The sequence below is a fragment of the Spermophilus citellus genome, assembly GCF_964194105.1.
Source record: "Spermophilus citellus genome assembly, chromosome: 5".
Taxonomy (NCBI): domain Eukaryota; kingdom Metazoa; phylum Chordata; class Mammalia; order Rodentia; family Sciuridae; genus Spermophilus; species Spermophilus citellus.
This window is the reverse complement of record NC_138186.1, coordinates 43,774,009-43,800,912: the sequence shown is the minus strand read 5'-3', so window position 1 is coordinate 43,800,912 and position 26,904 is coordinate 43,774,009. Positions and strand designations below refer to the sequence as shown.

At 40.7% G+C, this 26,904-nt stretch overlaps 1 protein-coding gene across 5 annotated transcripts in view; it reads right to left on the bottom strand.

Annotated features, from left to right (window-relative positions):
- Positions 1-26,904, bottom strand: part of LOC308648830 (patr class I histocompatibility antigen, A-126 alpha chain-like) — a 365,404-nt gene that overhangs the window by 106,769 nt on the left and 231,731 nt on the right. For 2 of the 5 annotated variants that reach the window (XM_081293888.1, XM_081293892.1), the window contains one exon: positions 5,397-5,444. The exons of the other annotated variants lie outside the window; for them this stretch is intronic. In XM_081293888.1, coding sequence (XP_081150014.1) covers positions 5,397-5,444 — 48 coding nt within the window. The remainder of the gene's footprint in view (positions 1-5,396; positions 5,445-26,904) is intronic. 5 annotated transcript variants of the gene reach the window in all.

The following is a 26,904-nucleotide window of genomic DNA, read 5'->3' as shown; positions in this document are numbered from 1 at the left end:
TTCAGCATCACAACAATATTTCTGATTTTAAAAGGGTTTTCTTTACATAGCATTACACTGTGAGATTATACTAGAAGAAACTGACACTATGTCCTGTTCTAGTTTCTCTTTTGCAATTGGGTAACTAGCTTTGATCTAAAAAGTCTCAATTTCTCTCACACTTGTTAATGCAGTATTAGTTTCATTTCAGGTAATATAATTTTACCAGTGCCAGCCTAAGAGACCTTTTTTATAGCGACATAAGGCCAACTACAACAAAAACTCATAATTATTTTTACTTACAAGGGGAAATCATCCTTAAAGAAATGAAAGGACTTTACAGAAGTATGTAAGGCAGATGAACCCAGAAATAACATTCACTGAAAGGTAATACTTCATATCCAATAATCCCATAAGATAAATTAATTACTCAGAGTAAGCAGAAATTTAAATGATCCCTTGGGACTTTGACAATTCAATGCTAAGGCTTCTTGTGAATTCTAATTAATGCTCTAAATTAACCAATATTTATCAGAACGATCTACCAGAAGTCTATGAACCTCAATAATTACAAGCAGCTTTAAATTTATCCTGTGTAACTTCTTTATCCAGTATTCCACAAGTAAAGCTGTTCTTAGATTGCCCTTAAGATTTATAATCAATTAATTGACTGCCTATTATATGCAGGCACTGTGCTGGGTGCTGAGAATGTAGTGACAGCATTCTTTGCCTAGAGAAGTGATATCAGCCTGCTGAATAATGGAATGCTTGGCTAGAGGAGCATACACCAATATCCCAAGAATCAAAGCTGCCCAACTTCAGTGATTCAAAAGAGCGAATGCTACATATAAGACATTTGCATTGTTCTCCTTGAGCACAGTAGAGTATTTGATGCTTTCTATGTAAACTTGGCTTTAGGCAGACAGAAAGGACTGACAAATATCAGCCAAAAGTAGTTCATTATAAATATTGCTAACTGAAGTGAAGCTATTCACCACTGGCTTCATTGCACAGAAAGTGGAAAGGTTCAAAAACTCTTCTTTTCCACAGATGGGATCAATTTTGAATGGCTCCAACTCTACCATCTTTACTAAGGAAGATCTTCAGCAGAGCATGGTCCATTTCTGCAGAGAGTGAAATTTGTTGCAACAGTCTGATGGTGTATGCAAAACCTGAAGCAGAATTCTTCTAAATCCTGAGCATCGTATTTGGTGTCTCTCTTGTCTAGAGAAGTAACACTCAGAAAGGCACATGGTCCCCAAAACACAGTGAGGTCATTGTTAGTTTCCTACTTCTGTAAGCATTTTGAAGGTTGTCATATTTTTCTTTATAAATAATACTGGTAATGATATAGAATTTTCTATTTTCTTAATTCACAAATGGACATTTGGTTTTCAATCCTGTTGTTTTCCACTTGTACTTACACATTTCTGCTCTGCGCTTTTTTTTCCTTTTGAAATTAATTTTGTAAATTGTTTGACACATTGGTTAAGTATGGATTCCCATAGAAATTTTTATTCCCTCCTTCAAATTTTAAGTTTATATCAGTCTAGTACATTTTAAAAACAAAATCAAAATTTAAAGTTTTTTTCCCAAATGGTAAAGCCAATCAGGGCACTGCCTCTATAGGAATACAATGTGTGGATTACAAATTCTCAAAAAGAGTGTTTTCTTTTCTTTGTTTGCTGACTTAAGATAAATTTACTAAGAATAATCTTGGGTGAAAAAAAATATTTTCATTTCTAGCTCAGAGAAATCTTTTGTTTTTCAGATTTAACAGAAAGTCAGAATGTCTCCTATTATAATTCCTATTGAAACTATTTCTGGGGATCATTACCTGTGTGCTTGTTATGATTCACTATCGAGTGTTCCAAAGCCCAAGTGTTAAAGCTTGATCCCCAGGTGGTGGTATAGGGAAGGGGATAATGAAATCTCTGAGAGTTGTGGCCTAGTGCGAGGACCTTAGGACGCTGGGGCTGTGCCCTTGAAGGGCATTGTTGGAAAACTGGCTTCTTCTTGTTCTCTTTTCCTTCCTGGTGAGGAAGTGAGTGGTTTTGCCCTGTCCAGTGCTCCCAACACCATGTGCTGCCTCTCTACAGGTGTGAAGTAGCAGAGCCAATCCCGGACTTCACCTTTCAAAACTGTGAGCCATAATAAACCTTTCCTCTTTATAAGTGAATTACCTCAGGTATTTGATTACACTGACAGAAATCTAACACAGTAATATACCTTGAGTCTAAGGTTTTTCCAAATTTGGCAAATACCTTCAGGATATGAGCAACTTTTCTACATGAATTCCTGCCCACAATTATATTTTGAGCTAAAGAATTGTTATCTTGGGGCTGGGGATGTGGCTCAAGTGGTAGTGCGCTCGCCTGGCATGCGTGCGGCCCGGGTTCGATCCTCAGCACCACATACAAACAAAGATGTCGTGTCCGCCGAAAACTAAAAAATAAATATTAAAAAATTCTCTCTCTCTCTCTCTTAAAAAAAAAAAGAATTGTTATCTTACTTACGCTTCTGTACTTTTGAATACTTATTCCATTTTATATCTTCTTTTTAGGTCATCTCAGGGGAAGGGGCAGCGATAAAATCAGGTTACTGAAAATGGAATCACCATGAACTGTTGATTCTTTCCTGCTGTTGATCTGACACTGGGACAGATGCTAGAACCCTTTTCTGTCTAGAGCAATGCAACTCAAATGTATATTAAGTGCACTAGCACTGGACTGTGAAATACTTTTTAAAATCTTTGTTTCTTTAGTATTTTATGGGTGCTGGGGATCAAACCTAGTGCCTCACACATGCTAGGCAAGCAATAAAGACACATATAGAGAAAGTGAGAGTGTGCAAGGACACCTCTACCACACCTTTTCCCAGACTGACACCAGTTAAGCAAAACAAGAATATTTACATCAAGCCCTTGGGTCTGCTGGGAACAGTTTGATCATCAGAAGCTGGTATAGCAGTCTGAACACCTCAGCTCAATATCTCCACTGAGGGCCTGTAAAGTCCTAAAGTTCTGTCCTCACACATGCCCTGTCACTCTCTTCTTCTCCACTGATGCAACTCTTATCCTTCTGATTACAGCATCACAAGTTTTTGATGTTCTCTTTACTCACCCTTTTTCATATCCCAGTGAAGTTCATCAGAAAGTGCTGTAAAGTTTATCTTCAAATGTGTACAGCATCCAAACACTTCCACTATTTCCCCTGCTCATACTTCTGGTGAAGTGACTGACATCTCCAGCATAGAAGTGACTAGTTTCCTACAGTTTCCCTGATGTCTTCGTAATTGTCTGTCTCAATTCTTTGTCAGCTCATCAGTCAGAGTGATGCTTTGAAAAGATACTCCATGTCTATCTTTGCTCAAAACTGCCTCACTCAATGCAAGATTCCTTCTGTCAACCTCCAGATCTTCAGAGACTCACAGTGTCTCTGAGCTCCTCCGGGTGACTCAACGGAGGACTTCCCAGATTCTCACTCTCCCTAGTACACCCCACCTCACACACACACAGGATCCTACCCTGGTGCATTTGCACTGCAGCGTCCTGTTGCCCAGAAAAATCTTCTCCCAAACATCCTCATGACAAATTCTTTCATGTGCTTTGAATCTTTCTTCTAAGGTCAATTTGCTCATAAGTCCCACACAGCCATAATAAAATAGCCATCTTCCCTGTCACCACACACCCACTCTGATACCTGCCCTGCAACAATTACCACCTAATGTGAACACTGCCCTTATTCACTTTGTTTAGAGTATATCTTCTTACTCTCCTATGGAACACAGGCTCCACAGAATTGACACTTTTGGCCTGTTTTCAACTCCCTGATGTATCCTAGATGCAAACTGTGAGTCATATATATATGACTATATTCAGTAGTCAAAAATCAGAGTTGAATGAATGATCACTGTCATCCCCTCCCTCTTCTAGAGACACTGTCTTTAGTAATAGAGTCTCAGACCAAATGCTGCTGTGGAATCTGTAGCACAAGGTCTTCTCACACTGAGGTCAGAGCCATTTGTGCTTTTCTCACAAGTGCTGCCCTCCCTCCCTCCACACCAGCCCTCCTGCTCTCCACATCAGCTAAGGACATTTTGATATTCAGAACAAGATGATCCTTGACTAATGGATCATGTTTTCAAACTAAACAGAAATCTCTATTAAACTGATTTATCCATGCAGGCATCTGTAACGGAGCAAGTGCTAGGATTAGTAGAGCTCAGGGAACACACAGTGCTGAGTAGAGAAGATGAGAACCTAAGAGGAATTTATCTAAGATGAAAAATCATGAGCTCCTTTCCTCTGCTAATCTCATGATCTGGCCTTTAAAAATATTGGAGGATTGATGGAAAATACAATCCAGGATCCACTCTGGGTTTTGTGGGACAATGACAAGAAAAATGACTCTTGCTGCCATCAAAGATTAGAGATACCCAGGGGACATGAGACCAGAACTCCTACTTATTAACAAGAACAGGGATAATTCTCTATCGAAACTGAGAAACAAAAAAGATAAGAGCAGAAGTTCAGACTCGGGTCTCAGCCTATGGTAACCCAGTGGCATGATGCCCTCCCTGCCCATGGTCCTGGAGACAGACCAGCCCTGGTGATGCTTGAGTCCCTGTCATCACAGGTGCTGGTGGATTGAGGTTCAACTGAAGGGACAAGAACTAAAGATCAGGGAAGACAATCCAGATGAGGTATGACTACAGCAAAGCCCAGGATAGACTGGACACAAACTGGGTACTACCTTGTCCACCCTGGGCTCATCCTTCTGCTGTTCCCACCTGCCCCAGATTCAGTACAGCAAATATGTGGATTCTGGAAGGTTTAAGGTTTTATTTTCTCTCTGAAGTTTTAGGAATCTTCCTTTCATTTATTCATCCATTAACCACATTTCATGGCACAAATGTGAAATACAAATCAATATGCAGATTCAGTTTTTCAAAATGGGAGAAAGAAGCTACAACTCAGGGCAATATAAAGCTAAGTCAAGAGTGGAGATGTCCCTGCCCCACCTCTGCTACCAAGAAAGTTGATTGAGGAGGAGAACAGGACAATGTGGGGAGGAGTCTTCATGCTCAGGGATGGGCTCTTCTCTCCAGTTCCTCACATTATGATGATAAGAACACAGACACATAGACATATGGTTGGTCAAAGATAAGCCAGGACCTCTTAAAATTGCAGTGGGGAGCAGGAAGAGAACTGAAGAAATCATTCAATCCCACAGAATGCGGCTGTCTCACACTGTAAAATGAAGTATTATGAACAAATTCAGATCACTTGTTGTAATGGAAACACTATGAACAACCCATTAAACACTCAAAATGTTAAAAATCCAGAGAGTGACTGTAACTCAGGAGTCTTCCCATTCCCCAAACCATCTCCCTCTTCTGGCTCTCCAGGTTCTCACCTTTAGAAGCAGTGAGAGACACATCAGAGCCCTGGGCACTGTCATTACCTGAGCAGAACAAATACAGAAATGGGTCAGAGCCCACAGGAGATATGTCTAACTGGAAGAAATATGGCATGGATCAGCTCCCCCATTGCTCTCCTCTATACTACTCCAAAGGTCTCTGGGATCGCGATACTTCATACTTACGGGCAGCTGGAGCATAGGTTCCTATTTTTCCTCCTGTGGGAAGAAAGCATACTGTGACAGAACAGGATGGAGACAGGTCTTAGAGGTGCCCCCTAGTCCTGGACACTGGGGAAGTCTCCAGAACTGTGACTGCAGATGTAGGGAAGGATCAGGAGAGAGGGAGAAAGTATATGGGTGAAGATGGAGCCAATTGCTCTCTTGGAGGTCTGTCCTCAGCAGGGAAATTCCCCCTCTGACCTCTAAATGCTGGGAATCAGGTTCTCTTCACCACAAACATCAGAAGGATAAAATTATCCTTTAGTTTCTATGTGTTTACAAAGAGTAAACAGGGTCCAGCCTGGGTAAGCATGTTTGTGTAGTTTTAATCCCCATTAACAAGGCACACTTCTACCAGGTACTTGAAACCACCAAACGGACAAAAATCCTGAAAGTGGATTTTTGCACTTTCCCTACCTGGGTTTTTCTTCTTCCAGAAGACGAAAGCAGCCACAGCTCCAGTGACAACAGCTCCAAGGAGAACCACACCAGCAATAATTCCCATGGTGGGGATGGTGGGCTGAGGGGGTGGCTCTATCAGGAGAAGGGAAGTTAGATGAGGGCCCCTGATCCCCAGCTCTCAGTACCCACACTGCTGAGGGACTCCAGAACACTCCTGCTTTTCTCAAAAGAGGCTCTGTGCCCTCACCCCCTCCTTACCCCATCTCAGGGTGAGGGGCTCAGGCAGCCCCTCATGGTGCACATGGCATGTGTATCTCTGCTCCTCTCCAGCAGGCACTAACACAGCTGCCCATTTCTGGAAGTTTCCATCCCCTGCAGGCCTGGTCTCCACAAGTTCCATGTCCTGGGTCTGGTCCTCCCCATCTCGTTGCCAGTTCAGGGTGATCTCCTTAGGGTAGAAGCCCAGGGCCCAGCACCTCAGAGTGACATGGGCTTCAGAGCTAGAATGGTGAGTCACCTTTGTCTTTGGGGAATCTGAAAGGAGGAATGGGAGAAATATAGACATTTTTGCATTACATCTCCTGGCCACCATCCGAAGAATGCACAATAGAATTGGGATGGGAAAGGGAGCATAAAGCCTACACACAACCCTTGACTAAGGCTTCTGGCATAATCTCCTATTTCTTGAAAAGTTCTAGAACCCGGGTGAGACAACTCAGTGTAAGAGGCTTCAGGTGTCTGAGAGGGACTTCAGGTTCTGGTCTTAGTAGAGGCTGAGATTGGAAAAGCTGGAGTCAGACCTCTAAACACACTAGGTTGAAGTGGACCTGACAGTCTGTCCTTAAGTCCAAGACTACTGTCAGAGAACTGTGGCCAGTTATTTATTGTCTTTCTCACCAGCCAGGGATAGACTGGATCCCTTACTTATCCTATTGAAAGAGGCCTTCAGTTTCTCTCTCGTACAGCTCCCGGGAATCCAGGCTGACTCTCTTCCCTCTGGATGAGAAGCAGGGCGGTTTTCTACAGTGGGTGCCATTCCCCCCCCCCCCGCCCCCCTTGTGGGAAGCAGGTAGAGGGATCTACAGGAGATCAAGTAGGTGTTCAGTAGCTGCTCGAACCTATGCGCTGCAACGGGTCCTTCCCGTTCTCCAAGTATCTGCCGAGCCACTCCACACAGGTGACCTCCAGGTAGGTTCTGAGGCGGTCCGTGAATCCAGCCACCTCCCATTTCCGCTGGGTGATCTGAGCCGCCAAATCCGCAGAGGTCCAGGAGCGTAGGTCCTCGTTCAGTGAGATGTAATCCTTGCCATCGTAGGCGATCTGCTCATACCCGCGGAGGAGACGCCCATCTGTCCCCACTTCGCAACCGTACATCAGCTGGAGTGTGTGAGAACCTGTCCCCGCCCCGCGGTAAGCTGCGTCCCAGTCCCGCCCACCCCGCGGGTTTTTCTCTAAACTGAGGAAGAAACCTGGCCAAGGTCCTCGCGGGCTCTTTCTGGGTCGAGGGTCTCCGAGGGTCCCTTAGCCTTCGCGGGTCCCTTCGGGGGGTGAAGCCAGGCCCAGGGAATCCCTGCCAGACTAAGGACCTTCCATGAAGGACATGGCGGGTTGCGACCTCCTTATGGGGGCTCGGGGTCACTCACCGCCTTCACTCTGGTTATAGTAGCCACGCAGGGTGTCAAAGTCCACTCGGTCACTCTGTGCGAAGTCCTTGGCTTTCTTTGTCTCCAGGTCCCAATACTCCGGCCCTTCCTGTTCTATCCATGGCGCCCGCGGCTCCATCCTGGGCATCTCAGCTTCACTGTCGAAGCGCACGAATTGTGAGTCGTCCACGTAGCCCACAGAGATGAAGCGGTACTCCCCGCGGCCGGGCCGGGACATCGAGGTGTGGAAATACGTCATGGAGTGGGAGCCTGGGGTCGAGGAGCGACTGAGACCCTAGTGACCCTCCTCCTGTTGCCCGACCCAGTTCCCAGGTTGAGACACCAGGAGGAGAGGAATGGGCTCTAGAGATGCTATGGGGGCAGTGAAACTGGGATGCGGGATAGCAGGACTTAGGGGCGGGAGTGGAGAGTCAGGAAGAGCCTCCTTAGGCTGGGAAGGGTCTGGGTCAGGGGCCATGGAGATGGTAATTCTCTGGGTCCTCAGCCCTTAAGGAAAGGTCCCTGGGCTCTTCCTGCACAGAGGCCATTTCCCTCCTGACCCTGCACTCACTCACCTGCCCAAGTCTGGGTTAAAGCCAGCATCCCTAATAGTAGCAGGGTCAGGGTTTGGGGCGTCATCACCCCGATCTTGCAAGTCTGTGGAGATTCTGTGTCCTGATCTGAGTATTGTGACTTTAAAACCAAACCGCGGTAACGCTGATTGGCTTCTCTAGGAGCAATACATGCAATGAGAATGAGAACTGGGACCATGTCAGGAGTGTCCAGGCAGAAGACATGATCCAGATTGGGAGAATGAGAAGCGAAACTCCAGGGTGATGGGGAATCCCCAGTGCTCTGTCGGCACCCCAAACCCAGAGAGCCATGCCCTGGGGACTTGGGACTTTGCCCTGAATGCCCTTCAGTACCAATCTATCTTTCTTTTTAAAAATTTTTATTTCACTTAGGCATATATAACAGCAGAATGCATTTTGATTCATTGTACACGATTGCAGCACAACTTTTCATTTCTCTGGTTGTACATTGTCTTAAGCCATCCATGGGCTGTGTGTGTAAGCTATGCACATTCCAGCATATGAGGGAACTGGACTGACTTGCTGCCTGGTTGAGCTGTGTGATGTATGTGTGCCTTTTCTCTCACTCTTCCTGTGATCCTACACAACACCTGAAATGGGTGTGACTTTCCAAGATGTCAGTCAAACTGCTGACCACAAGACATCACCAAGCAAGACTCCACTCTCTGAAATTCAATTTCTTGCCTTATTTGGGTGGGACTTTCTATCCAGTGGCTTTTTCCCAATAAATACCAGGGTTTGGGGCATGCTCTCTCTCTCTCTCTCTCTCTCTCTCTCTCTCTCTCTCTCTCTCTTGCCTGCTTCTTGCCTCTTGCCTCCCTTGCTCCCCTTGCCCTCCAGTGTGGGAGCTTGATTCCTGAGGCTGCAGAACCGATCTGAACACTGAAAAAAGGTATTTTCTGTGTTTGTGTGGTTTCTTCGTTGCCAGCCCAATCCACCTGGAGTGACCCTGATACCATCACATATTGCGACAGTACATGATGTAGCATGTGCAGTCATACATGTACCTAGGATAATGATGTTCATCTCATTTCACCATCTTTCCTACCTCCATGCTCCCTCCCTGACCCTTCCTCCTCTTTGCCCAATCAGTTACTAATCACTCTTTATCACACTGTCCCCTTGATTACTGCCTCAGGCGGTAAATCAGCAGTTCTTGAACGTTTTGGTTTCAGGATCTTTATGTGCTCTTAGAAAGTAGTATGCACTCCAAAGGTAATTTGTTTATGTGGATTATGTCTATCAGAATTTGACACATATTAAATTTATTTGTTTAAAGATATTTTATTCCTCATAGTATTGATAACTAATTGCATGTTAACAGAAATAATTGTTTCAAAGAGACATAAGAGTTTTCCAAAATAAAAAGATTTAATCCAAAGACTGGATTGTTTTGCTTTTTACAATTTTGAAAGGCCTTCTTATTTGTCATTAGAAAACTATTAGATAGTTATGTCTTCTGCATTTAAGCTGTGATTTTGGTTGAATAAAAAAAATGCAGCCTCACAAAAATATCTAGAAAGAATGTTTTAAAATAACATATTCAATAGCTGTGGCTATTCATCTTTGAGACTACACTAAATTGACACTACACTAAATTGACACAGGTGTTAGCTTCTTGAAGATTCTTTGCTATATGGACCCTGAAACATTATCATTAAATAGCTCATATTCTGTTGCATTAAAGTCTGTGTCTTGCACATTGAATGAATATTATGATATTTTTTACAATCATGCACTGTTTGACAAAGTTATATAGGCCTTCTAGTGTTAACACATTTAGTTGCAAATAATTAAGAGGTCATATGTTGATATTACCACAGTTCAGAACACTGTAAGAAGTATATAATTTGAAAAAAACAATGCATTGCTTTTTAAAAGTCTCATACATTAGTATGAGATCCATTTAATGTGCAAGATAGACATACGGATTTTAACATGGTAGAATATGAACTATTCAGTGATAGTGTTTCAAGTTCCATATTGCAAAGAACCTTTAAATTAATACTTCTGCCATTTTATTGTAGTGTCAATGATAGTCACAGTTATCTCAAAAGATTTCTCCTACACAATTGGTGAAGCAAGATTTTCTTTTTTACACACTTCACTCAAAAATAACAGGTTAATGCACAAGTAGATATAAAAATCCAGATTTCCTCTAATAAGACAGAAAAGAAAAAGACATGTAAAACATAAAAGAAATCCACTATCTTGCTGCCACAGTGACATCTGCCTGTAATCCCAGTGGCTCTGGAGGCTGAGGTAGGAGGGGTGAATGTTCAAAGTCACCTCAGCAATTTAGCAAGACCCTAAGCACCTCAGCAAGACCCTATCTCTAAATAAAATATATAAAAAGGGCTAAGGATGTAACTCAATGGTGCCCCTGATTCAATTCTGTTTATAAGCAATGCATTATTATTCTAAATGAATTAAGTTTTTTTAAATGGTCTTAATTTCAAATATTGTAGGCATACACTCATATAATTTATGTAAGTAAAATTACCTTTGCAGTTCACACTAATTTCAAGGAGAATATCCAGATCCTAAGATAAAAATGTTTTACTTGAATTAGTCCCTGGGCCAGGACTCAGGGACACTGTGTGACAAAGATCAATGGCTGCAAGAGGATAGGTGTCAAGGCAAAGCCTCAATACCCAGGGCGTGGCTCTCAGGGTCCAGACCAGAGGGACTCTGGCTGGAAACTCTAGCCTCCGAGGTTCCCCAGGCTCTCAAGGTTTCACTTCTCCCTCTCCCAACCTTAGTCAGATCCTTCTGCCTAACACTCAGGATGGGGCCTAATTTTTCATTCCCATTAGGTTTTGGGTTTTTAGAGAAGCCAATCAGCATCACAGCTGTTCCCCTTGCAAAGTCCTTTCACACCCACCTGGCCTCAGACTCTCCTCAACCAGGGGATGGGGACCCTGAGGCCTGGAAGCCAATTCCCACTATTCTTGGGGGTCCTGGCCCTGACAGAGGCCAGGACAGGAGAATGCTTGGTCTGTAATGAAAATGGCCTCTTTGAACAACCAATAAAAAAAAAAAAAAAAAAAGAAAATGGCCTCTGTTGGGAAGGAGTTAGTGGGCAGTTCCACTGGGCCACAAGGCCCAGAGAGTGTGGAATCTATGCAACTCTGGCATAGATGTCCTCCTCCACCTTGGCCACTCATTGTCCTTATTCTTATTTACTGGCTGCATCCTATTTTCCTTCCCCTCCCTCACCCCACCTCAGTCCTGCCTTTGTCCTTCTCCCTTGGTCCCTTTTCTATCTCACAAGCCCAGGTGCTCCACCTCCACTCCCTGTTGCCCCAGAAACCTGGAACCTGGGTTCCCATACTGGTCAGAGGTTTGCACCAGGTCTCAGCCTCTGAGAGTCCCCAGGGTTCCACTCCCTGATGTTTTTGTCCACTCTGGGTGCCTGGCTTTATCACAGTCTTGAGGCGCAGAGATACATGTGCCTTGTGCAGCACATGGGCTTCCTGGGTCCCTCACCCTGAGATGGGTACAGAGGCATGAAGGCACAGAGCCTGTTGTCAAGGGAAGCTGGAGCACCTTCAGCAGGCTCTGAACTGGAGGTCAAAGCCCCTCACCTTTCCTTCCTTCCCAAGAGCCACCTCCTCAGCCCACCATCCCCACTGTGAGCATCACGGCTGTCCTGGTTCTCCTTCACGCTGTGGTGGCTCCTGTGATGTGGAGGAGGAAGAACACAGGTAGGGAAAGAGTGAGGAGGGGGTCTGGCAGGTGGGGGGCAGGTGAGGGGCAGGCCTGGGTAGAAGTGTGTCCTGCTTCCTTATTGGGAAGCACCATCCACACCCATGGGCTCACCCAACCTGAGGCCACTTCTTAAAACTTATTTCATTATACAATACCTGGAAAGTAAAGGGCAGATTGATGACATTGATGACTGGAGTGATGGGACCTGACCCTCAACAGTCAGAGGTCCGAGGGGGAGGTCTCTGCTGAGGACAAATCTCCAGGAGGGCAGTTGTTCCTCTCCCTTCATTTTTCTTTCCCTCATGTTTTCTGTTCCTTTTGTGGGTCTGCAGTCACAGTTCTGTGAACCTCCCTGACATTCTGGATTTTCTGGTTCCTCTGGGCCCTTCTGGCCCTGCCTCCTCCCTGCCTCTCCCAACTTGTTTTCTTCTCACAGATGGAAAACAGGGAGATATGCTCAGGCTACATGTTAAGTATGAGTAGAGTTGATCCCTGATACCTTTGGATGAGTTAAAGGGAACCCCTAGGGGAGCCCACCCACACCAACATTTCTCCTTTTGCCACATCTCCTGTGTGTCCTGACCAGTTTCTGTTTTGTTCTATCACAGATGATGACAGTGGTTGAGGCTCAGATGTCTCTCTCATAGCTTACCAATGAGTCCTTGGAGGTCCTCAAGGGAAACTGCAGGTGGGGAACCTGAAGTGGGAGAGCAGGTGGGGTAAAGAGAACACAACTAGGTAAAGGGGTCTCTGGGTATGGAGTTCTGTGTGATGGGCTCTTCATAGTGTCAGCTCTTACAGAGACTGATCTGAATTCATTCAGGATTATTTTTCTTATATTGTGAGACAGCTGCCTTGTAGGGGACTGGACAACACAAAATTTGTTGAAGTCTGTCCCCATCCCTACTGTGACATGAAGAGCTCCTGAATTCTTTTGCAATTTCCATCTGTATGTGTGTGGGGGGGTTGTTTTTGTCGCCATAAAATGGGAAGCAGTCTGTCCCAGAGCAAGAAGACCCACTCCCCACACAGACCCCTGCCTGTTTTTCAACTTTCCTGTTCCAGCAGAGGTGTGGCTGGGTTGTTTCCATCTCTGTTTCAACTTTATGGTGCACTGAACTGCAGCCTCTTACTTCTCCATTGAAAATTAGAATCTTGTCATATGTGGTTGATGAGTTAATCAAATCCAAGGAAGACTCCTAACATTAGAGAAAGGAACTAAAACTTGAGAACTTTCCAGAATCCAAGTGTTTCCTGTGCTGAGTTCATAGCAGATGGGGACAGGTGAAGGCTATGAGGAGCCCAGTGTGGTCAGGTTGTGCCCAGTTGGTGTTAGTCCATTGTGGGCTTAGTCTTCTAATGGTCATCTTCCTCCTACTTTGTAAATTTCCCTCAGTAGAACCTTGTCCCACAACACCTGTGACCACAGGGACTTTAACATTGTCCAGTCTCTGCCTAGTCTCCAGGGTCTTACCAAAATGACAAAGTAGGAGGGAAGATGACCATCTTTGTGTTGTTGGGTCAGCCTAGGATCAGACCTGGCCCTGGCTCTTGGCTACCAACTTTCCTGTGGTGAGATTTTGGGTCTTCTTTCTGTGGAAGGATATTTCCTGTTCTTGTTCTTTTGTGTGAGTTCTGGTGTTATTCTCCTCTGGATTTCCCCTACCTGTGACTGTAACAGGAGTCATTTTCCCCAACATTGTCCCCACAAATCCCAGGGTAGCCCCTGTACACATGAGTCTCTGTGATATCAAGAAATGAATTTTCACTTGCCAGCTGTTGGCCTCCTTCCAAGACTATTTCCTGAACTGTATTTCTCATCCTTCCTCTAATCTTTTTTAAATGAATCAAATTGTGGGAATAGCAAAGAGAAAGCATTTCTTACTGTGTTAAATTTCTGCAAGGTTTCCATATTTGCTGCTCTTCTATGCTTCCACCTGCCCTGAGTTCAAGTAATCCAGTGATGGTTCCTGTCCAAACTTATGGATTCATAAAGCAGAGTCTAATAGAGATTTTTATTTGGCTGAAAACAGGACCCAGGAGCCTAGGGTAAGAGTCACTGGTAAGAAAAGCTCAAGTGGCCCTTATTTCAATATGAGAGGACTGCATACTGTAGCTACCACAGAGCAATCCTTGGTGTGAGGCTCCATTAATAAAGATACAGTCCCTAGGTTATGGAGGTGCTCTATAATGATCATTCATTCCACTGATGTTTATTAAGTACTCTCTATATGACAAACAATTTTTGCATTTAGGAACTACCGTGGAAATTAAAAAAAAAAACAGCAAAATTTCTATTTTCTATGGAGCATGTGTTTTACTACGAACAGGTAGATGATATAACCCAAGCAGAGTAAGGAAAGTTTTTGTGTTAGAACATTGTTACAGAGTTACAGGGAATGTGAACCAGAGTGCTGGTGTGGGGGACAGGGAAGATGATTATTTCACTAGAGTCAGTGTACATCTATTGGCAAGGTGACAGATTTGAAGAACACGAAGAAATCTGTCATGAGGATTCTGTGGAATAGTTTTCTAGGCACAGGGAATGCTTAATGCTAATGAACTAGGGCAAATTCATGTCTATGCATTCTGAAAGAACACGGAGGCTTGTCTAACTGGAGAAGAGTCATCAAGAGGAGGTTGTCAATACAGACAGAACTTGTGGACCTGAAGGTGTTGGAGTGAGGCAGCTTGGAGCAAAGACAGAGGCAGCTTGGAGCAAAGACAGACAGGGACAACTTCTGCTTTGAAGGCCTCACTCTGGCTGCTCTTCTGAGAATAGAATGGAGAGGACAGGGGTAGGTGAGGAGGTAGGGAAAAGTGTAGGGAACTAGTGAGTCCTCCAGGATGGACATGTCCGTCACTTCACCTGGCTTTTGAGAAGTTTAAACATGGAAGTGACTGGATTCTATATATACATTGAGTAGCAACTGTACCACTCAGACAAGTGGGGACTGCTGAGGACAACTGAATGTATCTCAGAGGCTCAGTGTACAAGATGTTGACTGAGCTGTGGAGGAGGTGGCTATTTGGCAGTAGGACAGATGACTGTGGAAATATTTAGGAGAAATTTCTGGATTGGAGAATAGAAGTGTGAAATAACACCATTTAAATGAGTTAAGGCCTTGAGAACTGATGAGTTCATCAAGGGAGAGATTGGCTGCACAGGAGAAAGAGAAAAAGGACTGAGTCCTGAAGGTGCAGTGCAAGTGGCTTGATCAGACCCCACGCCCAGAGCAGATGGCACAACTCTGGCCCCACATCTAGAAACACACACCATGGAGTCCCAGGCTTTCCCATGCTTGAATCCTCTGGTGTCACCTTAATAGTAAGCATAAAAGTCCATATTTGAGACAGGTGGTGCTCATGCTGCTGGCCTAGTGATTATACTTCTTACTTCGGTAGTAAGAAGGTACAGCAGGATTCCCAGACTGTCATTGATGGCTCATTTAATATTTTTTCAACAATCGGTTCTTGGTCTTGGGCATAGTACTTAGATGGCAGGTCTGGGTATTTGTACGGAGCCCACCAGCATCATGCTGCTCGGGTGGAAATTGCTGAGGTCAGTGATCAGGGTGGGGAGGGGTCTTACCTCTATATTTAAATGTGGTTTTGTCCCTAGAAAGGAAATGGAGGATAGATTGAGTCAATTATCACACCCAAGTTAGGAGGTAATTGTCATTTTCTGTCCCAGGAAGATGGAAGACTTTAGGAAGTGGTTCTCAGCTTAGCCTAATGTAAACCTTCAGATGAAGCTCTCTGAAACCATGCCCAGATCTGATGTATCAGTCACTTCTTAGATCCAATAATAGAGTGTTAGTTTTTCTAATTTGAACAAAAAAATTTACATGTGTTATTTTGGGAGGCTGACTTCATTTGGGGGAAGGTCAGAGAACCAGGCTTGAGGATACACAGCCAGAAATACAATCCACAATCCCTCCTTCAGTTGGGAACCACTGACCCTGGTGCTAGACTCAGATGACACTGAGACCCGGATGCTGGACACTTGACCCTGCATCAGGGACTGCTGTCATTCTGCTCATAGAATGTGAGCATCACTCTTGCCAGTAATGCCACCTTTGTAAATCATTGTGCACAGTCCTGGCTGCTCTGTGTCAATGAGTCTGGTCATGGGCCTGGTAGGTGATATGTGGTCATCTGACCTGTAGAACCCAAGCCTGATATAATGGTCAAATGCAGTAATGTTGAGAAAAGCGAATCTTCCTCTTTTAGGAAAGGAAGTGGTCTGTCTCCTATCAAAATTATGTAAAAGTGAAATTTCCCTAGAGAAGGAAGAGAATTAAAGTGCTGGAGCAGAGGGTTGAAGGATGGAATCATTAATATCAGTTCCTGGAACAGTGAATTGAGGAAACTTGATCCAGCACAGCACAATCACCTGAGTTCCATTAACTTCTAAATAATATCTATTAAGTTGTTCCACTGATACTTCATTCTGGGGTCCAGCTTTTTCTCCTCAAATTTATATTCTAGCATAAAGTGAAGTGACAGTAAGGAATGGTAAAATGATTATTCCATTGATTTTCTTCCTGTCTTTGTCTCTTGCTAGGATTAGAAAACCCAGTCCTGGAAGACAATTAAGGATCCATGGATGGTCTGATATTAATGCTAAGTTCTATATTTTCTTTTACATGCACATAAGAAGAGTGTCCATAACAATCCTTCGTCTTGTTTTCTTTGATCAGCCACAAGTCTCAAACACCTTAACTGATATAGCAATAGCTGATGTCCAAAATGTTCTTTGAAGATTCAAGGACTCAACATATGTGCGCACCTTTGATTGACTGTTAGCCATGTGGACAAGGTAAGGTAGAAGCTTACTTGCTTATCTCACTATTTCCATATGTGTCTTATTGAGCCCTAGTTAGAAATAGAGTAGAGAATTTAGCACTATAATGAGTAATATGTATTCTAAATTACCTAGAAAATGGACTGGCCAACTTTGGCTGATTTAATAGTTTCCTTCTAGTTTACTGAAGAGCTGGGTGTCGCAGGTCTATAATCCCAGCAGCTCAGGAGGCCGAGACAGGAGGATTGTGAGTTCAAAGCCAGCCTCAGCAATGGCAAGGTACAAGGCAACTCAGTGAGAGCCTGTCTCTAAATAAAATACAAAATAGGGCTGAGGATGTGGCTTAGTGGTGGAGTGCCCCTGAGTTCAATCCCTGGTACCAAAGGGATGTTAATAGCCATTTGAAGGAGCAGCAGTTTCTTCCCTGCTGCCCTTTTAAGGTGCCACCTTAAAAGAGCGTCCCTAGCAGCTAACACCATGATGGAGGGAAAAAAAACCAGATTTACTCTCTTACCTTAAACACGACAATTCAGAAAAGTATATGAAAATATAGACAGTTAATCATATTGTACAACAAGCACCTGAGAGACTACAATCTCTTAGACAAAGGGAATAAATGAGGGAGGCCTGCCATTGTCCATCTGTCTTCCTGCAGAGTTTCCAGGACACAGTGCAAGAAGGAGGAGCCCTATGAAGCCCAGCTGTCAGAGTGAGTTGAAGTGGGAGAGTTGTGAATTTGGAGAGTGCAGGGCAGCCAAACTCTGCAAGATGAAGGCACCAAGAGAAGGTCACTGAAAATAAAAGAGTTCTGCACAGGGCTCCCCTCAGTCTGCAGCTCATCAGTAAATGCACATTAGAAAATGATCCAAGGAGATACAAATAATGATCCAAAATGCTACAGTAACTAGGGATACACAGGGCCAATGATAGTGTCTTATTCCACTAGCACTATTGGAAAGGCTCATAGTTTTCTGAGCATTGGATAGAATACTCAGAGGAGTCTCACGTCTGTAGTGGTGAATAATTAGCCTGGACTAGACACTTTCTGAGTTACCCAAGAAATGTTAAAAGACAGAACAAAAAGGAAACAGGTCTGAATGACTCAATTTGCTGAAGAATGTTTGTGTCATGCAAAATATTTGGCATCTAACTTGGTTAAGTCAAAATGTCTGGCATCAAATAAAAAGTCACCAAGAATACAATGACAATTTTAAAATGCAGTTCAGAAGATAGATAAAAGCAATCAACCTGAATGAATCTAGAACTGACAATAAGGTTAAAATTAGAGGCTAATGATTTTAAAACCTTGATTGTAAGCATATGACACATGTTCACACAAGTTACATAAGCAACGTGAAAGGTACATAAAAAAATCAAAATAAAACTTCCAGGGAAGAAAATGTCTAAGATGTAGAATATGCTGGATATGAGATGGGTTTTATGGTAGACTCTATATTGCAGGAAAGATCAGTGTCTTTGAAGGCATTAAAACCCCCTTTTTTAATTATATAAAGGTATAATTTTTACAACATATATTAGGTGTCTGATGTTTTCAGATAAGCTATGTTTAATAATAATCACAGAAAGAAGAAGAGAAAACAAGTATAGAGGTAGCATTGCTATATTCCTATATAGTAATTTCCAATGTGGCTTCTAGTAAGACCAGATGTATATGGTAAATCCTTCAAGCAACCATGAAGAATATATATGTAACGTGTTATATGTATATAATATACAGACATGTTATATTATGTGTATACATAAGTGTATACATATCTTCCATAATATGTGTATATGATATATAGTATATATCATATGTATATTTTTATATATAGTCTTCTTTAAGTTTATATATGTATATGTTACATACACACATATATTTGTATATTTTTTCGGGTTTTAAAATCATTTTCTACTCTCGATTAGTTTGGAATTCCTATCAGTCAGTTGTTGGAAATCCTTTATTGATAGCCCTGAGCTCTTACCGTTCTTCTGTCTTCCTTACTATTACTTTTCCAACTGTACTACTTCTTTTCTGGTATTATTTTAATCATCCAAATCATCTATTATATTTATTAATTTTTGTGATCAGTTTTTAATTTCTAAGAACTTCTTTTTGTTCTCTTTCTGAATATAGGTCTGCATAATCCCCTTACCTTTCACAAATACCATATCTTTTTACATGTTTTAGTAATTATTGAGAGTAGTAGAAGCAAATTAAGCAAAGAAGTTGGGACCAGTTGTGATCTCTCCACTCAGAACATCAGTTCCCAAAGCGTGATCTGTGGAACTCTTGAAGGTGCTCAGACTATTGCACAGAATCTATATGATCAAAAACATTTTTATAATGTCACTAAAACATTATTTACACTAAAGTAAACCTTGGCAACAAGAAAGATATGGCACCAAACTGCAATAGTATTTATTGTTTTCTTAAGTGCCTTTTAACTGCAGAAGGGAAAATAAAGTCAGTTTACTTAAACATGGCCTGATTGAAATATTAAAAAATATTAACTTTATTAAATCTACATTACATTATTTGTTTTTTTTTAAAGAAAACATTTTATTAGTATTGATGGACCATTATTTATTTATATGTGGTGCTGAGAATCCATACCCAGTGTCTCACACATGCTAGGCAAGTACTATTCCACTGAGCCACAACCCCAACCTCCCTCTTTTGTATTTTATTTAGAGACAGGGTCTTACTAAATTGCTTAGTACCTCACTTTTGCTGAGGCTGGCTTTAAACTCACAATCCTACTGCATCAGCCTCGTGATCCTCTGGGATTACAGGTGTGAATCACCGTGCTCAGCCTCTCTGCCATTTGTTCTTTTAAGTAGGAGTGGTATTACAAAAAAATGGGCAGGGACAACTCACCAAATTGCTTTTGTTGAAACAAACACCCTTCTTCTCTCTCTACCCCATCTACTGTAATTCATTTCTCTCCTTGTTTATGGGGAGGGGAGGGGGGATAGTAGGGGATAGGAAAGGTAGCAGAATACAACAATTACTAAAAGGGCAGTATGTAAAATTATGGATGTGTAACCGACGTGATTCTGCAATCTGCATTTGGGGTAAAATTGGGGGTTCATAACCCACTTCAATCTAATGTATGAAGTATGATATGTCAAGAGCTTTGTAAAGTTGTGAACAACCAATAAAAAAAAAAGAAAAAAAAACAATAGCTAAACTGTGGAGCCAAACTAGATGCCCTTCAGTGGATGAATGAATAAAAAAAATGTGGCATATATAAACAATGGAATTTTACTCAGTAATAAAAGAGAACAAAATCAAAAAAAAAAAAAAGAAACAAACACCCTACTTTTTAATGTAGCAAAAGTGCTTTGTGTGTACTTACCATTCTATTAAATAAATGCTTTTATATTGTGGATTCTGGAATGGAGATTTAATTACAGTTAATGATTTTTAATACTTCAACCAGGCCATGTTTAAGTGACTGACTTTATTTTCCTTTTTGCAGTTAAAAAGTGTTTAAGAAAACAATAAATACTGCCGCAGTTTGGTACCATAGCTTCTTTGTTGCCAAGGTTTAATATAGTGTAAATAATGTTTTACTGACATTATAAAAATGTTTTTTGATCATATAGATTCTGTGCAATAGTATGAGCACCTTCAGGGGTTCCATAGATCACACTTTAAGAACTACTGTTCTGAGTGGAGAGATCAAAACTGGTCCCAACTTCTTTGCCTGATCCTCAGTAATTACTAAAACATTTAAAAATATATGGTATTTGTGAATAAGTAATGGGATTATGCACAATTATATTCAGAAAGAGAACAAAAAGAAGTTCTTAGAAATTAAAACTAATCACACAAATTAATAAGTATAATAGATGATTTGGATGATTAAAATAATACCAGAAAAGAAGTAATACAGTTGGAAAAGTAATAGTAAGGAAGACAGAAGAACTGTAAGAGCACAAGTATCAGTAAAGAATTTCCAACAACTGAATGACAGGAATTCCAAACTAATTGAGAATGAGAAATGATTTTAAAATCTGAAAAAAATTATGTCAGCATTTACACTTCTGTAAATTACATTTGAATTGTACCCAAACAAATGAAAACTGATCCATGCAAGATATATTACAATAAAATTTCAGAAAGTCTGTACAAGAGGCCCTGAATATTTCAAGAGACAGGAAAATTGCTTTGGAAGCTACAAAATATTGAAGCAATATTATGCATATTCCAAGCAAAAATATTTTCAACACAGAAATCTGAATAAACAAAGTTGAAATTGGACTTAGAGATAGGGTGTCTTAAAGACATTTTCAGATGTTTAGAGTTTCAATGTTTTCTTCCATGTTCCTCTGTGATATGGCTAAATGAAGTGAGCAACAAAAATGATGGAGTGAAACTAAGAAAAGGGGATATATGAAATGCAGGTAAGAGGGGATCCAAGTGTTCCCCCATGAGGTGAAGGTGATCCATGGAGTCGACTTTGCCGCAGATATGCAGGCATCTAGTCCAGGTGTGGCAGAACTGAGGGCCCTGGTACAGCTGTCTTCACAAAGACCAAGTTGGTGGAATCCAGGATATGTTTGAACATATCCAGGATATACAGGGTATCCAGGATATTCCTGGAGACTGTCTTAGTCTGCTTGGCTGCTCTCACAGGACACCACATATTGAGTAAATTATGAAGAGCAGAAGTTTATTTTCTCAGTTATCAAGGTTGGGAGGTCCATGGTCAAGTCACAGGCATCTAGGTAGGGCCCTCCTGCTATTTCTTCATGTGGCTGAAGGTTAAGGGCAAGAGAGGCAGGAGGGGCCAACCCATCCCCAAATAACACTATGGATCTATTTATGAGAGTGGGACCCTCGTGACTCACCCACCTCCCATTAGGCTCCATCTCTCAACACCAGCACATTGAAAATCAAATTTCCAACACATGTACCTTGGGGCACACATTCAAACCATACCAGAGATCCTGGGGAGAGTTTGGGAAAGTTCCATTACAAAAACAAAACAAAACAAAACAAAAAAAACAACTAAGCAAATGATGGAAACACTTTTACTAACTTCAGGGAAGTTATAAATCAATTCAAGGAAACTGAGTAATGAAAGCTACAAGTGTAGTGGTGAATAATATTAAGTCAGAATAATATAAATAACATTGGTCTAACCAAAATTATAAAATGACTATTGAGAGGATAGGGGTTTGAGAAGGGAAGTTGTTCACTTAAAGTGCAACATGAAATTAAAAAACTAAGAAGGAGCCCTGTTAGCATTCTATTTAGGAGCACAGAGGTAACAATAAAAGCATCAGGGAAAAGAAATAAAGCAGGCTGCCTCTGGGGATGAGTAAATGGGGCTGCATGGAAGATTGAGGCCATTTGTCTTTATATCAAGCCTTGTAGAAGAATTTGACTTTTCAAATGCTGTCCATGGCTCCACTAGAAAATTTTTTTTTGTTTTTGTTTACAAAGACAACATGAGAGAAAGGACTCAGATGTCACTCTATAAGTTGTATCAGAGAAATGGGGTAGTAATTGGAGAGACACATAGGATCAGGTGGTGGTTTTTTTGTTTTTTTTTTTTTTTGTAGTGAATGAGCCACAGAAAGTAGGAGGTGATGATGCAGGGGATGAGGGGCCAAGCTTGTTCCCAAGTGCAAAGGTGGCCTCAGACAGCAACATGATCATCCATTATCATTGGTAGGAATATGGAGAAGACACTTTCAAGTATGAGGGCTGTGATGGGATTAAGAGTCCTACTTTTATTTGAGTCCTACTTTTTTTCCAAGTAAAAAGAGAAACAAATTCATCCTCTAGGAGTGAGGAGCTGGGAATTAGTACTGGGATGTGAGAAGGGGTGGGGGGAGTGAGAAACAGGCCCCTCAGGGGGCCAGAGAGTCAACTGACCTGGGAAATGGCATTTGGAGAGCGCAGCTCAGGGGCCTCTGAAGCCTGTGATCATCATCTGAGGGAAAGAGAGGAGAGAAGAGAAATGTGATGCATTCAGGATGCAGGTGGAGGAGGATAACAGACTGAAAGGAAACGCAAGAAAAATTTTCTGGTCTAGGGATGTGGATTATTTTTAACTTGTCATTTATCCTTGTCAGAATCTTATAATTTTTCTATATCAAATATATCTGTAGTCAACCATGACTAGTGACAGGAATACTTTCTAAGAAATTTTTCTTATTCTATAAAGCCAGTATCACCCTGATACCCAAACAGATAAAAACCCATGAAAGAAACAAAACTATTTATCAATATGCCTGATGAATACAGAAGAAAAAATCTTCAATAAAATATTAGCAATGTATATTCAAAACCATTATCAAGTGGGTTCTATTCAGAGATACAAGACAAAGATCACATGATCATCTCAGTAAACTCAGAAAAAAACCTCAGTAAAATTCAGTTCCCATTTATGTTAAAAAAACACTGAAGAAACTCATAATTGAAGGAACTTGTGTCAACATTATAAATGCTATATATGTCAAACCCAAAGCCAGTGTCATACTAAGTGTGAAAAAACTGAAAATATTTATTTAAAATCATTAATAAGACATCAATGTTCATTCTCTTCACTCCTATGTAATACAGTACTTGAAACTGTAGCCAAAGCCATGAAACAAAAGATGGAAATTAAAGAGATGAAAGTAGAAAAGGAATCAATTTTTCTCTATTTGCTGATGACATTATTCTATACTTATAGACCTCAAGGAAAAAAAACCACCACTCTTCTAGATCTGATGAGTTTAGTAAAGGAGCAAGACAGAAAACCAAAATACAAAATTTAATAGCTTACTTATACACAAATAATGATTCTTCTGATAAAGAAATTAGGAAAAGAATTCCATTCACAATAGCCTCCAAAAATTGAAACCTGGGAGTGCATTAAATCTAGGAGGTGAGAGATATGTACAATGAAATTTATAAAACTGAAGAAAGAAATTGGAGATGGTACTATGTTCTTGGTTAGGCAGAACTGATATTGTCAAAATGACCATATTACCAAAGTAATCTACAGATTCAATGTAGTCTTCATCAAAATATCAATGTCATGCACAAAGAGTTAGGAAAAATAGTATTAAATTTCACATGGAAGAATAGAAGACCCAGAATAGAAAAATCAATTCTCAGTAATAAGACAATGTTGTAGGCATCACAATACTCAATCTCAAATTATATCACAGAACTATAGTAATAAAACAGCATGTGTTAGCATAAAAACATACATGAAGACCAATGGTACAGAAAACCTACAGAGATATAATCATCTGATCCTTCATAAAGGTGCCAAAAGCACAAGTTAGAGAAAACAGCTTTTTTAAGCAAATAGTCCTGGGAAAACTGGATATGCAAAAGAATGAAACTAGATGACTATCTCTCATCCTGCACAAAACTCAACTTTGTCCTTTGGGTATATACTGAGGAGTGGGATAATTGGATCAAATGGTGGTTCCATTCCAAGTTTTCTGAGGAATCTCCATGCTGCTTTCCACAGTGGTTGAATGAATTTGCAGTTGTACCAGCAATGTATGAGTGTAGCTTTCCCCACATATCTGCGCCAACATTTATTGTTACTTGTATTCTTGATGATTGCCATTCTGACTGGAATGAGAGGAAATCTCAGTATAGTTTTAATTTGAATTTCTCTAATTGCTAGTGATGTTGAATTTTTTATATATTTGTTGACATATTATATTTATTCTTCTGTGAAGTGTCTGTTCATCTCCTTTTCAAGAATCAATAAATGGGATGATATTGAACTAAAAAGCTTCTTTAGACAAAGGAAATAAATCAAGAACATGAAGACAGAGCCTACAGAATGGGAGAAAATCTTTGCCACCTGCACCTCAGAGAATTAATCTCCAAAAAATATAAAGAACTCAAAAAACAACACCAAAACAATAACAGTAAAAACAACAACAAAAATAAAACCCAAACAAATAACCCAATCAATAAATGGGCAAAGAAACTGAACAGACTCATCTTTAACTTTTTACAGACTACCTAAGGTAACCTTGTACTATATCCAATAAAATACAGGAAACTTAATAGACTCATGTTTACAGTTAACCACCCCTCTGGTATTATCACCATGTATACTACATCAGTGTTCATGATAAACCTAACCAGACAGTAGAATATATAGTGGGGAAAGCTACACTCATACATTGCTGGTACAACTGCAAATTGATTCAACCACTGTGGAAAGCAGTATAATACATAGTGGTATAAAGTCATCAATCATTTAAAAAATTAAGTAAAAATACCTAAAAATATATGTCATATTCTGTGGTTAGTTATTCTGTTTTGTACAAATTAGTTATCATCTCCCATCATTACACTCTAGGCTTTTCTTCATTCCAAATTACTTATGGTAGAGAATCACTTAGCAAGGAATCCTATCAATTTTTATTTATCAGATAAATACTTGGTTTTGCTTTGTTTCCACCTTTTTGTCTAAGCGATTTGTGTGAAATAAAATTCACTGATTTGGGGTGTAAAACTAAATGAATATTGGTAATTATTTAGAATCATTTTTAAACACCACCTGTGGTCAGGATATGCTTTATCTAGCCTTACCCTGAACAGTGTTCTCATCTGCCTTCCCATTTTATCCTCTCCTTCACCCCAGTTCTAGATGACCACCAACCTCCTTTCTGACTGTAATTTTGAATATTCTGGAATTTTATGTACATTCAAACATGTAGTATATAAACTTTGCTAAAACATAATTATTTTTAAGCTTTGTTGTGCTATTGTGTGTATTAGTATTTCATTCATTTTTAGTACTGAGTATTACTAAAATACTAGTTTATCCACTGAATCTACAGAAAATTTGTTAAACAGGTATGTTATTTCCAGGGTATTATAAATAAAGGCAACTATGATCATTTGAGTGTAGTCTGTCTATGTAGGTATGTTCTCCTGCCTTTTAGATAAGTGCCTAAGACTTGGGCCATAAGGTCAGTGTGTTCAATGATATCAGAAATTGTCATACTGTTTTACAAATGGGTTGTAATTTTTCACATTTCTAGCAGTGATGTATGAGGTTTCCTGTTGCTCCATATCCTGTTGACATGTGGTATTGTCACAGTGGTTTTAATGTTATCCATTCTAGTTGAGGTGAGGTGGTAGGCTTTTCACTGTGGTTTTAATTTGTATGTCTTTGGTAACTAGCGATGGTGAGCATCTTTTCAATACTTATTAGGGACTTGCAGGGCTTAGCCTGTAAAATGTTCTTCATATCTCTTGTCCATGGAGTTAAGGGCTGTTTGTCTCATTACTGAATTGTAGATATTTTTCATATATTCTGAATATTGACTGTATGACAAATATATTTTCTGCAAAAATTTTCTCCTTTTTATGGCTTGGGTTTTAATCTCCTTTATCATGGTTATTTAAAGGTGTGTTTTAAGCATGGTCAAATCCATTTCATCACATTTTGTTTCGTATTTTATACCTTTTGTTTTATACTTCAGGTAGTCAAAATTTTTTGTTAATTCAATTTTAATAAATCTGCCTCTATGTTTGTAAAAAGATATTCAATAGCTTTATTATATTAGATATGTTGTGATTTCACTCTTTATTAGAATGTAAGTAAGGATTGAGCTCCATTTTAAGCCCATATGGATTTTCAAGTATTCTAGTAGCATGTGTTGAAGCTCTATTTTTTCTCCATTGAATTATCCTAGTATCTTTGTAAAAAAACTAATTGATAATAATAGAAGTGTGGTCCCATAACTAGACACTCCATTATCTTAGAAGTAATCAGTGTGTATATTTTTATACCAATGCCATGTTTTGTTGATTACTATATTTTATAAGTCTTGAAATAAGATATTTTAAGCCTTTCAATTTTGTTTTTGTTTTTCAAAATGATTTAATTATTTTAGGTTGCTGTAGTTTGGATAATGATCATCACCCACATGTTGGCTTGATCCCCAGCCCACGGCTCTTTTGGGAGCAACTGGAACATTTAGGAGATGAGCCTAATGGAAGGCAGTTAGATCACTGGCGGTTGTGCCCTTGGAGGGAATACTGGGAACCCAGTCTCTTCTTGTTTCTGTATTTGCTTCCTGGATAGTATGTTTGAATGATTTCCCTCTCTCTTAGATCCCACCATGATGTGTTGCTT